This window comes from Ovis canadensis, chromosome 1, assembly GCF_042477335.2.
Source record: "Ovis canadensis isolate MfBH-ARS-UI-01 breed Bighorn chromosome 1, ARS-UI_OviCan_v2, whole genome shotgun sequence".
Classification (NCBI taxonomy): Eukaryota; Metazoa; Chordata; class Mammalia; order Artiodactyla; family Bovidae; genus Ovis; species Ovis canadensis.
This window is the reverse complement of record NC_091245.1, coordinates 177,168,191-177,182,142: the sequence shown is the minus strand read 5'-3', so window position 1 is coordinate 177,182,142 and position 13,952 is coordinate 177,168,191. Positions and strand designations below refer to the sequence as shown.

Genomic DNA, 13,952 nt, shown 5'->3' with positions numbered 1-13,952 from the left:
GATTCTTTCGGCCATCCAGGCTCTTTTGTATTTCCATAAATATTTTAAAATTACTAGTTCTAGTTCCATGAAAAATGCCATTGGTAATTTGATAGGGACTGCACTGAATCTACAGATCACCTTGGGTAGTATGGTTATTTTAACAATGTTGATTCTTCCAGTCCAAGAACATAGTATATCTTTCCATTTTTTTTGTGTTGTTTTTGGTTTCTTTCATCAGTGTCTTATAGTTTCCAGGGTATAGGTCTTTTGCCTCTTTGGTAGATTTATTCCTATGTATTTCATTCTTTTTGATGCAGTAGTAAATGGAATTGTTTCCTTAATTTTACCTTGCTGCTGCTACTGCTGGTAAGTCACTTCAGTTGTGTAGAACTCACCTTAATATATTTAAAATTGCCCTTTTAATTTCCCCTTTGAGTCATTGGTTTTTCAGTAGTCTGATGTTTAATTTCCACATATTTGTGAATTTTCCAGCTATCTTCCACTTGTTGATTTTAGTTTTATACCGTTATGGTCAGAAAAGATACTTGATACAATTCAGTCCTTGTAAATTTGTTAACTTGTTTTGTGACCTAATATATGATCTGTCCTGGAAAATATCCCACGGGCATTTAAGAAGAATGTGAATTTTATTGCTTTTGGATGAAATATTGTATTTTCTAATGTTGGGTACATTTTATATTTAATGTCCATTTTTCCTTATAACTCTCTCTTTGGATGGTCTATCCATTGTTAAAAGAAGGGTATTGCAGTCCCCTATATTATTGCATTGCTCTCTATTTCTACCTTTCAGTTCAGTTCAGTCGCTCAGTCATGTCTGACTCTTTGCAACCCCATGAATCGCAGCACGCCAGGCCCCCCTGTCCATCAACCAACTCCCGGAGTTCACTCAGACTCATGTCCATCAAGTCAGTGATGCCATCCAGCCATCTCATCTTCTGTCGTCCCCTTCTCCTCCTGCCTTCAATCCCTCCCAGCATCAGAGTCTTTTCCAATGAGTCAACTCTTCGCATGAGGTGGCCAAAGTGCTGGAGTTTCAGTTTTAGCATCAGTCCTTCCAAAGAACACCCAGGACTGATCTCCTTTAGAATGGACTGGTTGGATCTCCTTGCAGTCCTAGGGACTCTCAAGAGTCTTCTCCAACACCACACTTGAAAAGCATCAATTCTTCAGCACTCAGCTTTGTTCACAGTCTGACTCTCACAGCCATACATGACCACTAGAAAACCATAGCCTTGACTAGACGGACCTTTGTTGGCAAAGTAGTCTCTGCTTTTGAATATGCTATCTAGATTGGTCATAACTTTCCTTCCAAGGAGTAAGCGTCTTTTAATTTCATGCCTGCAGTCACCATCTGCAGTGATTTTGGAGCCCAAAAATATAAAGTCTGACACTGTTTCCAATGTTTCCCCATCTATTTCCCATGAAGTGATGGGACCAGATGCCATGATCTTAGTTTTCTGAATATTGAGCTTTAAGCCAACTTTTTCACTTTCCTCTTTCACTTTCATCAAGAGGCTTTTTAGTTCCTCTTCACTTTCTGCATAAGGGTGGTGTCATCTGCATATCTGAGGTTATTTCTACCTTTAGGTCTGTTAATATTTGCTTAATATATTTAGGTGCTCTGACGGTGAGTGTATGTATTTATATGATGTTAATAGCCTCTTGGTGAATCAACTTCTTTATCATTAAATAATGATCTTCTTTTCTCCTCCAACGTACTTAAAGTATGTTTTGGATATAGCTACCCACTCTCTTGATTTTCATTTGTATGGTATGTTTTTTCCCATCCTTTCACTTTGAACCTATGTATATCCTTAAAACTGATGTGAGTCTTTTATAGACAGCGTATAGTGGAGTCTTGGTTTTTATCTATTCAGTAATTTTACATCTTTTGATTAGCGAATATAGTCCATTTATATTTAAAATAATTATTGATAGATAAGGACTTACTATTGCCATCTTATCAGTTGTTTTCTGGCTTTTTTGTAGTTTGTTTGTTTCTTTCTCTCTTGGTCTCTTCCTTTGTGATATGATAATTTCCTGTAGTGCTATGCTTTGGCTCCTTTCTCTTTCTCTTTTGTACATCTGCTATAGATTTCTGCTTTGTGGTTGTGAAACTATAACTATGAAACATCTTATAGTTACAACAGTCTATTTTAAGTTTACAGCAACTTAACTTCAGTCACATAGAAAAACCTTCTTACTCCCTCCCCCTACAAGCATTTTATGTTCTTTACTTTGCCAACAAAGGTCTGTCTAGTCAAAGCTGTGCTTTTTCCAGTGGTCATGTATGGATGTGAGAGTTGGACCATAAAGAAAGCTGAGCACCGAAGAATTGATGCTTTTGAACTGTGGTGTTGGAGAAGACTTTTGAGAGTCCTTTGGATTGCAAGGAGATCCAACCAGTCCATCCTAAAGGAAATCAGTCCTGAATATTCATTGGCAGAACTGATACCAAAGCTGAGACTTCAATACTTTAGCCACCTGATGTGAAGAAGTGACTCCTTGGAAAAGACCCTGATGCTGGGAAAGATTGAAGGCAGGAGGAGAAGGGGACGACAGAGGATGAGATGGTTGGATGGCATCATCGACTCAACGGACATGAGTTTGAGTAAGCTCTGGGGGTTGGTGATGGATAGGGAAGCCTGGCATGCTGCAGTCCAGGGCGTCGCAAAGAGTCGGACACAACTGAGTGACTGAACTGACTGACTGATTTCACAGTTTACATATTTTAATATTGTGTTCATTCATAAATTATTGTAGCTATGGTTGTTTTTTAAACTTTGTCTTTTAGCCTTCATGTTAATATTAGAGTTAAGTGACTTACATACCATCATTACAGAATTAGAATATTGTGAATTTGACTGTATACTTACCCTTACCAGTGAGTTTTGTATTTTCAAATTTTTAAGTTACTATTTCCCTTTCATTTCAGCTTGAAGAATTTCCTATAGCATTTCTTGTAAGGCAGATCTAGTAATGAACCCCCTCAATTTTGTTTGTTTTGGAAATTCTTTATCTCTACCTCATTTCTGAAGGACAGTTTCAATATTGGTAATGTATTCTTGGTTGGCAGGTTATTGTTTCTCCTTTTGGTGCTTTGATTATATCATACCACTCTCTCCTCATCTATAAGACTTCTGCTGGAAATCCACTGATTATTTTTTTGTATGGAAGAAATTTTTTCCCCCTCAGGATAGTTGTAAAAATCTCTGTAGACTGAGTAACACATGAAAAAAAAATTTGTGTGTGGTATGTTTCCTCCCGTGGCCATTTCTTTAGCCAACTTAGCCACTTGCTGAAGCATCTATATAGTCTTCAGGGTTCATTCAATGGAAATTTGTTTTATTAACACATTAGAAATTGTGCATATTGGCATAGCTTCTGTCTGATGGGAAAAAAAGCCAAGATTGCATTGGCAGTTAGGGAAAACCATTTCTAATTCCCAGATTGAATATAGCTGGTTGTTTCTTTTGCCCTGATACTGACTTCAAATGGCATATCTTCTGTAAGTCCTGGTCATTAGATGTTGAGCTACTGAGTGTTCTCATGCTTTTGATAGCCAGTAATTCTTTAGAGTTATTCAGTTTCATAAGTAAACATTAAGCTCTGAATGTCAGCTAGTAAAAACAAGATCCTAAACATAGCCATTATCTTTAAGAATTTCACTTTTTAGAGGGAAAACAGGCATAAAGTGGACTGAAATATAATGTGTAAGCATTGTAAGAGTGATATGATCACAGAGCAGCTATCACCCACCCCTGAGAGGCATGTACTTGTGTTTCTAACATCCTAGTAGTTTTCCTGCTCTTAAGATGTTTATAATTGGCTTCACAGTTGATACTTGTTTTATAAGTTTGCTGGGTTGTGTTAGCTGTGATTAGTTAATATTTTTAGGGAGAGACATTATTTCACTTTGATTTTACCCTAAAGAACACAGTAAGGAGCTATTTTGTCAAGAACGGCAGCAAAACATTTTGTGGATTTATTAGGTACAGGGTGCAGTACCTAATAAACACAGTTCCTTTTTTGAGAAGGTGAGGTGTTCTTGAGGAAATAACATTTAAAGAAAGAACAAATATGATACAGCAGCATAAGTTTCTGCACAACACTATAATTTTTAATGCACCTTCATATTTATTATTAGTGATGACCATGTAAGTAAGGTAAGTTAGAGTAGACACTCATTTTATGAATAAGAAACTTTACTGGCTTCCCACAATTACACAATAAGTGTGTGGTAGAGACAGCACTCAAAGTTACCTGACTTTAATCTACAGCTCTTTCTGCCTTAACATAGCAAGAATTGAGTAGTTCTTCTGGAAATCAGAGAACAAGACCTTAGCAGTCCTGTCCAGACACCAAAGAGTAAATCAGGTTCTGGTGTACAGTGAAAGGGTAAAGTCTGGGCTGGGCCAAAACCACATGCTGAGCAAAAAGCAGAAAACTGAAAGTCTGAGTTGAGAAAGACCAAGGAAGCAGAATACAAAGGGACATTTTGGCAAGAACTAGCAGAGATTTTGTGAAGAGACAAGGTAGGAGACCAGGGAATTTGTGGGGCTAGAAGAAGCACAAGCTGGAATCAAGATTGCCAGGAGAAATATCAATAACCTCAGATATGCAGATGACACCACCCTTATGGCAGAAAGTGAAGAGGAACTAAAAAGCCTCTTGTGAAAGTGAAAGAGGAGAGTGAAAAAGTTGGCTTCAAGCTCAACATTCAGAAAACTAAGATCAGGGCATCTGGTCCCATCACTTCATGGGAAATAGATGGGGAAACAGTGGAAACAGTGTCAGACTTCATTTTTTTTGGGGGGGGGGACTCCAAAATCACTGCAGATGGTGACTGCAGCCATGAAATTAAAAGACATTTACTCCTTGGAAGAAAAGTTATGATCAACCTAGATAGCATAGTGAAAAGCAGAGGCATTACTTTGCCAACAAAGGTCCGTCTAGTCAAGGCTATGGTTTTTCCAGTAGTCATGTATGGATGTGAGAGTTGGACTGTGAAGAAAGCTGAGAGCTGAAGAATTGATGCTTTTGAACTGTGGTGTTGGAGAAGACTCTTGAGAGTCCCTTGGACTGCAAGGAGATGCAACTAGTCCATTCTGAAGGAGATCAGCCCTGCGATTTCTTTGGAGGGAATGATGCTGAAGCTGAAACTCCAGTACTTTGGCCCTCTCATGCGAAGAGTTGACTCGTTGGAAAAGACTCTGATGCTGGGAGGGATATGGGGCTGGAGGAGAAGGGGAAGAGAGGATGAAATAGCTGGATGGCATCACCAGCTCGATGGACATGGGCTTGGGTGAATTCCAGGAGTTGGTGATGGACAGGGAGACCTGGCGTGCTGCGATTCATGGTGTTGCAAAGAGTCGGACACAACTGAGCGACTGAACTGAACTGAACTGAATTGAACTGTCAATGCATCCAACTGCAAAGCGCCTTTTCAACACTGAGTCCCTTCCCTGCTGGTCTTAAAGGCATATAACATTCTGAACCTAAATCTTAACAGGTATAGGAAAATGTAAAGGTGTTTATTGGTGTTTTGCTTGGATTACTTGGTCATATATTAAGGTTGATATAAGGCTGGCCCTATTTTATATATTTTATTTCTAAGGTATATATTTTAGAACCTTACATGTACTTTGATGAAATGTTCTGTGTCTTCCACATTTCAAGCACTCAGTAGCTACATGTGGCCAGTTGATTACCATGTTGGACAGAATGTTAAATTTGGATTCTTTTTCAAAAAAGTATTTTTATTTTTTTAATATAAATTTATTTATTTTAATTGGAGGTTAATTACTTTACAACATTGTATTGGTTTTGCCATACATCAACATGAATCCACCACAGGTATACACGTGTTCCGCATCCTGAGCCCCCCTCCCTCCTCCTTCCCCGTACCATCCCTCTGGGTCGTCCCAGTTTTTAAAGTAATAAATTCACATGTAAAAATACTCAGGTGTTCAGAAAGTGAAAAATGAAAATTAAAAGTACCTTTCCCTGCCTTCCTCTCTCTCTCTATCCTTTTCCCAGTGGTATCCACTATTAAAACTTTCTTTTGTTTGCTGTTAGGAAAAGAAAAGCATGGCTATCAGCATTTTATACATATACTCTTTTTTTTACATTACAAAAGTTGATTATACTAGGTTTGCTATTTTACATCTTTTAAAGATCTTGACACAATAATAAATTTAGCTCTAACTTTTTAATTTAAAGGTTGCCTAGTGTCCCCTTGTTTGAAAATGGGATTTGTCAGTTCCCTAAGAATCCACCTGCCAATGCAAGAGCCGTGAGTCTGATCCCTGGTCAAAAAGATCCCTGGAGAAGGAAATGGCAACCCACTGCAGTATTCTTACCTGGGAAATCCCACGGACAGAGAAGCCTGGCGGGCTACATAATAGAGTCGGGCACTACTTAGTGACTAAACAATTCTAGGCTTTTACTTTGTTTCCAGGGTTTTTTTTGTTTTGTTTTCCTATTCATACAGTGCTCTCATGTATATGGCCATTGTGCTGTATGTTTTGTAGGGAAGATTCCTAACAGTTCTATTGCTGGATCAGTGGGTAAGAACACAGCCTCTTAAGGAGGATGCCTGACAAGTGCTGCTTCTAAACAAGGGAGCAGTTCAGAATCCGGGGCAAGGGTAGGGCATAAACAATACAGCCTGAAAGAAAAGGGAGCCAGAGATAAAATAGAAACCGGCTGTGAAACAAGATGATAAATATTTGTACCACTAGTCTTAAGGGTGGCTTTTTAATCAGTACAGTTTTAAATGTCAGTGTATTTTATTATAACAATAAAAGTATAGATCTATTTTTATAATTGTGGTTTTATTATAATGCATATCTATTGTATATAGTTTAGAAAAGTGCAAGAAAGTATAAAGTAGAAAACCAATTTCATCCATACTCAAAAGCAGTGTTAAACATCTTAATCACTTGTTTCTATATGTTATTAGTTTTTACATATTTGAAATCATATTGTATGTACATGTGTTTATGTCGAAATTTCCCTTTACTTATCATCTTGATCTTATTGGTTTTACTTTCTTTCATTATTTTCTTCTTGCCTTTTTTTTTTAATTTCTTTTTTTCTAGGTAACAGAAATCTAACATTATTTTGGAATGAATTTGGATACCCAGATAATAAGGACATGGAAAAATCTTCAGATTCTGTTCAGTATCAAAGAAGACAAGCCATGGCCATCCCATGCATGATTCAGTGTGGTGAGTATTAAATTCCATTCAAGTTAGCACACTTTTAGTAAGAGCCTAATATTGCAAGTCACTGTGTTAAAAAAAAAAAAAAGACAAAGATGAAGTAAGACAGGCTTCTTGCTTTCCAAGAGATTAGGGTCTAAGAGAAAGGTTAAGACAAGCATGAAAGTAATTGTAATAGAGGTGAAAATAATGTAAATAATCTCAAAGAGACCCATAATTCTTTGAGGTTTCAAAGAAAGGGAAGAGAGAAAATTGAAGCAAGCCTTCATGACAAGGCGGCCTTTGCCTTGGTCTTTCAAGTCAGTTTTTGAAAGCAGAGGTATAGTTGGAAATATGTGTTAATATATAGTGTGCCCTTCAGCTAATATTATTGTGGTGAATAATAGAAACAGTCATTTTCCAGTTTTTAATACTTAACACTGTGTTAAATAATAGTAGATACTTAGCAATTGACTACTGAGTGAATCAATAATGAGTAAATAATAAAAGATAAAATTATTAGGTTGTGTAAACATGTTCAACGGCCTTGAATGCCAGGATAAGGAGTTTTAGCTTTAATAAGCAATGGAGAGGCATTGGAAGTTTTTCAAAAGGAGAGAAATATCACTAAAGCATTGAAGCTTATTATGGGTCTCCACTGTCTGCAGGGAATCTGCCGTCCAGTGGGGGAAGCAATCAAGCAAACAAACAATCACACTGTAGCTCCTTACACAGGGCCAAGGGAACCCCTTGGACTTGAATGTGAGCAAGCTTTGGGAAATAGTGAAGGACAAGAGAGCCTGGCATGCTCCAATTCATGGGGTCTCAAAGAGAGTCGGACATGAGTTAGTGACAGAACAACAAGGGAACACCTCCCCAGCCTTGAGCCTGGGGTGGTCCAAACGGGACCTGACTGGTTAGATGTCACTTGTAGCAAGGTTGCTCTGGCAGCTCAGTGCAAGATGATTTGGAGAAGGCCTAAAGAAAAGGTTAGGGTCATAGCTCTGCGGACAAGACTTTTGGCATAATCCAGGATCCAGGTGAGGAATTACACAGGTCTGAATAAAGGTATGGCAGTGAGATTTAAGAGGAACACACATGACAGGCACTTAGAAGGTGTAATTGAGAAAATTGATGACTGTGTGCAACAACCTATTGGATGATAACATTGCTGGTTAAAAATGACTGTGTGTATTTGATATGTGCAACTTATTGCCAGAATCCAATCTCTAGTACCTGAAAGCCATGTGAAATTGAGCAAATTTCTTAACTTCTCTAAGCTTTGATTTTCTTTTTTATAAAATGAAGTTAGTATTTATAGTTACATTATGCAGTTTTGTGAAAATACAATTAATTAACACATGTAAATTTTATTCAGTGCTTAGGATCGTGTATTATGTTCTCCAGAAAAAGAGAAACAATAGGATAGATAGATTTATGGATGGATGGATGGATAGATAGATATTAATCATAGGGAATTGGCTCAGATGATTGAGGAGGCTGAGAAGTCCCAAGATCTTAGTCAGCAAGCTAAAGACCTGGGAGAGCCGTTGGTTTAATTCCAGAGCTTCAAGGCCTGAGAACTAGGAGGCCTGAAAACATAGCTCCAATCTAAATATTGACAGATTTGATACCCAAGAAGAGCTGATGTTTAGTTCTAGTTTGGAGACAGGAAAAACTGATGTCTTGATTCAAGACGGAAAGAACTGTCTCTTATTTGAAAGAGGGTCAACTTTTTCCCCCAATTCAGGCCTTCAACTGATTTGTTGAGGCCCACCATATTAGATTGATTATATTCTTTGCAGCCAAATATGGAGAAGCTCTATACAGTCAGCAAAAACAAGACCAGGAGCTGACTGTGGCTCAGATCATGAACTCCTTATTGCCAAATTCAGACTTAAATTGAAGAAAGTAGGGAAAACCACTAGACCATTCAGGTATGACCTAAATCAAATTCCTTATGATTATAGAGTGGAAGTGAGAAATAGATTTAAGGGACTAGATCTGATAGATAGAGTGCCTGATGAACTATGGAATGAGGTTTGTGACATTGTACAGGAGACAGGGATCAAGACCATCCCCGTGGAAAAGAAATGCAAAAAAGAAAAGTGGCTGTCTGGGGAGGCCTTACGAATAGCTGTGAAAAGAAGGGAAGAGAAAAGCAAAGGAGAAAAGAAAGATATAAGCATCTGAATGCAGAGTTCCAAAGAATAGCAAGAAGAGATAAGAAAGCCATCCTCAGAGATCAAAGCTAAGAAATAGAGGAAAATAACAGCATGGGGAAGACTAGAGATCTCTTCAAGAAAATTAGAGATACCAAGGGAACATTTCATGCAAAGATGGGCTCGATAAAGGACAGAAATGGTATGGACCTAACAGAAGCAGAAGATATTAAGAAGAGGTGGCAAGAATACACAGAAGAACTGTACAAAAAATATCTTCCCGACCAATATAATCAGTGTGGTGTGATCACTCACCTAAAACCAGACATCCTGGAAGGTGAAGTCAAGTGGGCCTTAGAAGGCATCACTATGAACAAAACTAGTGGAGGTGATGGAATTCCACTTGAGCTATTTCAAATCCTGGAAGATGATGCTGTGAAAGTGCTGCACTCAATATGCCAGCAAATTTGGAAACCTTAGCAGTGGCCACAGGACTGGAAAAGTCAGTTTTCATTCCAGTCCCAAAGAAAGGCAATGACAAAGAATGCTTAAGCTGCCACACAATTGCACTCATCTCACACACTAGTAAAGTAATGCTCAAAATTCTCCAAGCAAGGCTTCAGCAATACGTGAACCATGAACTTCCAGGTGTTCAAGCTGGTTTTAGAAAAGGCAGAGAAACCAGAGATCAAATTGCCAACATCTGCTGGATCATGGAAAAAGCAAGAGAGTTCCAGAAGAACATCTATTTCTGCTTTCTTGACTATGCCAAAGCCTTTGACTGTGTGGATCACAATAAACTGTGGAAAATTCTGAAAGAGATGGGCATACCAGACCACCTGACCTGCCTCTTGAGAAATCTGTATGCAGGTCAGGAAGCAACAGTTAGAACTGGACATAGAACAACACACTGGTTCCAAATAGGAAAAGGAGTATGTCAAGGCTGTATATTGTCACCCTGCTTATTTAACTTATATGCAGAGTACATCATGAGAAACGCTGGACTGGAAGAAACACAAGCTGGAATTAAGATTGCCAGGAGAAATATCAATAACCTCAGATATGCAGATGACACCACCCTTATGGAAGAAAGTGAAGAGGAACTAAAAAGCCTCTTGATGAAAGTGAAAGAGGAGTTGAAAAAGTTGGCTTCAAGCTCAACATTCAGAAAACGAAGGTCATGGCATCTGGTCCCATCACTTCATGGGAATCAGATGGGGAAACAGTGGACACAGTTTCAGACTTTATTTTTGGGGCTCCAAAATCAATGCAGATGGTGATTGCAGCCATGAAATTAAGAGACGCTTACTCCTTAGAAGGAAAGTTATGACCAACCTAGATAGTGTATTAAAAAGCAGAGACATTACTTTGTCAACAAAGGTCCGTCTAGTCAAGGCTATGGTTTTTCCTGTGGTCATGTATGGATGTGAGAGTTGGACTGTGAAGAAAGCTGAGTGCCAAAGAATTGATGCTTTTGAAGTGTGTTGTTGGAGAAGACTCTTGAGAGTCCCGTGGACTGCAGGGAGATCCAACCAGTCCATTCTAAAGAAGATTACTCCTGGGTGTTCTTTGGAAGGAATGATGCTAAAGCTGAAACTCCAGGACTTTGGCCACCTCATGCGAAGAGTTGACTCATTGGAAAAGACTCTGATGCTGGGAGGGATTGGGGGCAGGAGGAGAAGGGGACGACAGAAGATGAGATGGCTGGATGGCATCACCGACTTGATGAACATGAGTTTGGTTAAATTCCAGGAGTTGTTGATGGACTGGGAGGCCTGGAGTGCTGCAATTCATGGGGTCACAAAGAGTCGGACATGATGAGCAACTGAGCTGAACTCAACTGACCATATTAGGAAACATAATTTGCCTTGTTCATTCCACCAACTCACATGTTAATCTAATCCAAAGCACTGACACCGTCAGAATAATGTTTGACGAAATATCCAGGTACCCAATGGCTCTGTCAAATTGGCACATAAAATTAACCATCCCAAATGGCTACTAATGTTGTCTTTTTAATCATTATATTATATCTTAGAAGCCTCAGGAACCCCTTTTGGTAGGTAGTGAAACCACTCGTATTCTTAACCACTGTGCAGACTGCCTCCATTTCAGATGAACAGAGAGAAAGAAGTATTTACCCAAGAGCCGCCAACAAAGGGTGTAGAGAGGAGTCAGGGTTGAAGTTAGGAGTAGTCTGAAGAGAGTGGAGTGCCTGGAAATGAGGAGGGACTGAGAGGGGGAAGAGACAAGGAAGTCAAGAAGTGCAGACTGGAGAGCAGAATAAGAACGCTAAGAAACGCAGAACAAGGAACTGTGTAAATGGTAGAGTTTGGTTTTCCTTCTTATCTTAGTCATGTGGGTGGAGATGGATGGGGGTGTTGGCAGATAAACAGTGAGAAAAAAAGGAAGAGTCAGTCTGGATGCCTTCCTGTGTTTTAAGAAAAGGTGAAGGGACACCTATTACTTCATATTCTTTTGGCTGGAACCAGCAGAAACCAACTGGAAAAAACTTAAGCAATGGTGGCAATAATAATAATAATGGCAGCAACAATAATAATTTATCGATGGTGTTCTAGGTAGCTCAGAATCCTGGACCATTTGTGTCATCAAATATAATGGTATATGGTCAAGAATTCACTTGTCTTTGGACTGAAAGATAGTTTCATACTTTCAGTATATACAGCCTGACATCTTACTATGGTAGATTCACTTCTGATTGTGGTCTTTCTTATATGTGGTTTTTGTTTTGATGATTTTAGATCTTTGCCTTAAGTGGAGAGTCTTGCCTCCTTCTACTGATTATCAGGAAAAAGAACTGTTTGATATCTGGATTTGTGCTAATAACCCTAACCTCTCGGAAAACAGGTAGTTTTTGATAGTTTTCTAAAATTCTCTATCCATTTTTAATTCCTATAATTTACATGTATGAAGCTTAAAAATGTCATCCCTTAGCAGCTATCATCCCTTGTAACTCTTTCTAGCCTATTGCCACTTCCGGAAGGATATTTCATTAGTGCTCTTTTCCATCAAGTTAAAAGACACTTGGGTGTACGTTTTTGTTAATGTTGAGTGTGCAGCTCTGCACCTCCACTGGCAGAAAACCTTACCTCGGTGTTTAAGAGTTCTGCCTTCCAGTTCATTTTCACACAAAGTACAATCTTATAGTGCAGGAGTCTTATCTAGATACTTACCATGTGCTTTTTCTGTTTAAGTCATATATTGATTTCATTGCTTTGTGCCTTTGGAGGAAGAACTTCAGACTAAAACAGGAAAAAGGTCAATTAAATATTGATGGATGTCAACCTTATTGCAAACCCCTTTTGACTTACTTGTTTTCCTTGTGGGCTAAAGAGTTAATACGCCCCTTTACCAGAGGCACCTTTAAGTGAAGCATCACTTTTCCATGGAGTTTATTCTAAGTTCTTTGACCTGGATGAGTGGATCGATATTGCTAATACAGACATTAGGGAAATAATTCTTGTTTATTTTTATCCAGCCCTGAAAAAAAAGAGCACCTGAGAAAGAAATAAGAAGGAAGAAAACATTTAGAAACTGCTACTAAAACCTCTTCAACCTGGAGTCTTCAAGTTAATCATATTTAGAGATTAATGAAAAATGTCATAGGTGATAGGACTCTTAGATTTCACATGGCCCAAGGGGTTTTTCAGTCTCCCTTTCTTGGTTTGCAGCAGAACCTTTTTTTTTTTTTAATCCCCAAATAAAATTTGTCTCTGACCTAAGGTATATAAAACAGATAAAAACAGAACTGTCCTGATTGAATTGGAGGCTGAGAATCTTGGGGCCAGAGGTATCTACTTCTCATTTCTGTCTCCTGCTTTCTGTAAATAGCCTAGAGCTCCAGGGAGCATGATTATAAAACACTTATCTAGACTCACTTCTTCATTTAAGAGAAGTGGAAATTGAAGCCCAAACAGGGGTTGAGAAGACTATTTATGAAGCTGCTGGCCTTGATCTTCTAACTGCCAACCTGATTCTAGTCCTAACCTGTAACTTGACTATCTCTCAAATAGGAACACAGTAGTGGCTCAGTTTCAATATTAAGAATAGTCTGATAGATAGTATTTTCATTGTTACTCTCATTATTTTCACCCATGTGTTGTTTAAAAGAAGTTTTTTTGTTGTTTTGGTTTTGTTTTTTAAATTTCTCTGTGGAAAGGCTTGTGCTTGGAAATGTAAATGAAATTGGTCCCACCCCGCAAATGTCCAAAAATAAGGTGAAAATATTGATCACTTTCTGTGAGCTCAAAACTTTCATGCAGTGTAGGATAGTGTTTAAAGTTTAGACTCTGGGGCCAGACTGCCTGGGTTTGACTCCTGTCTCCTTTAGCCTGTGAAGCCTTAGACAAATGATAAAACCTCTCTTTAACTCATCTTCCTATCACCTAGAATAATAGAGTACAATAATAGTACCCTCTGCACCTTTTCTAGGTCCAGCTGAACCCCTTGTTAAGGACAGTCTTCAGTCCCTGGTCACTGGGAGCCCCTGAGTAATAAGCCATGAGAATTTAGATTCCTCTGCTAGCTCAGATGGTAAAGAATCTGCCTGCGATGCAAGAGA

General features: G+C 38.7%; 1 protein-coding gene across 1 annotated transcript in view; it reads left to right on the top strand.

Moving 5' to 3' along the window:
- MORC1 (MORC family CW-type zinc finger 1) overlaps positions 1 to 13,952 on the top strand; it is a 168,544-nt gene that overhangs the window by 89,933 nt on the left and 64,659 nt on the right. Inside the window, exons 15-16 of the mRNA XM_069552938.1 lie at positions 7,107 to 7,235; positions 12,133 to 12,238. Coding sequence (XP_069409039.1) covers positions 7,107 to 7,235; positions 12,133 to 12,238 — 235 coding nt within the window. The remainder of the gene's footprint in view (positions 1 to 7,106; positions 7,236 to 12,132; positions 12,239 to 13,952) is intronic.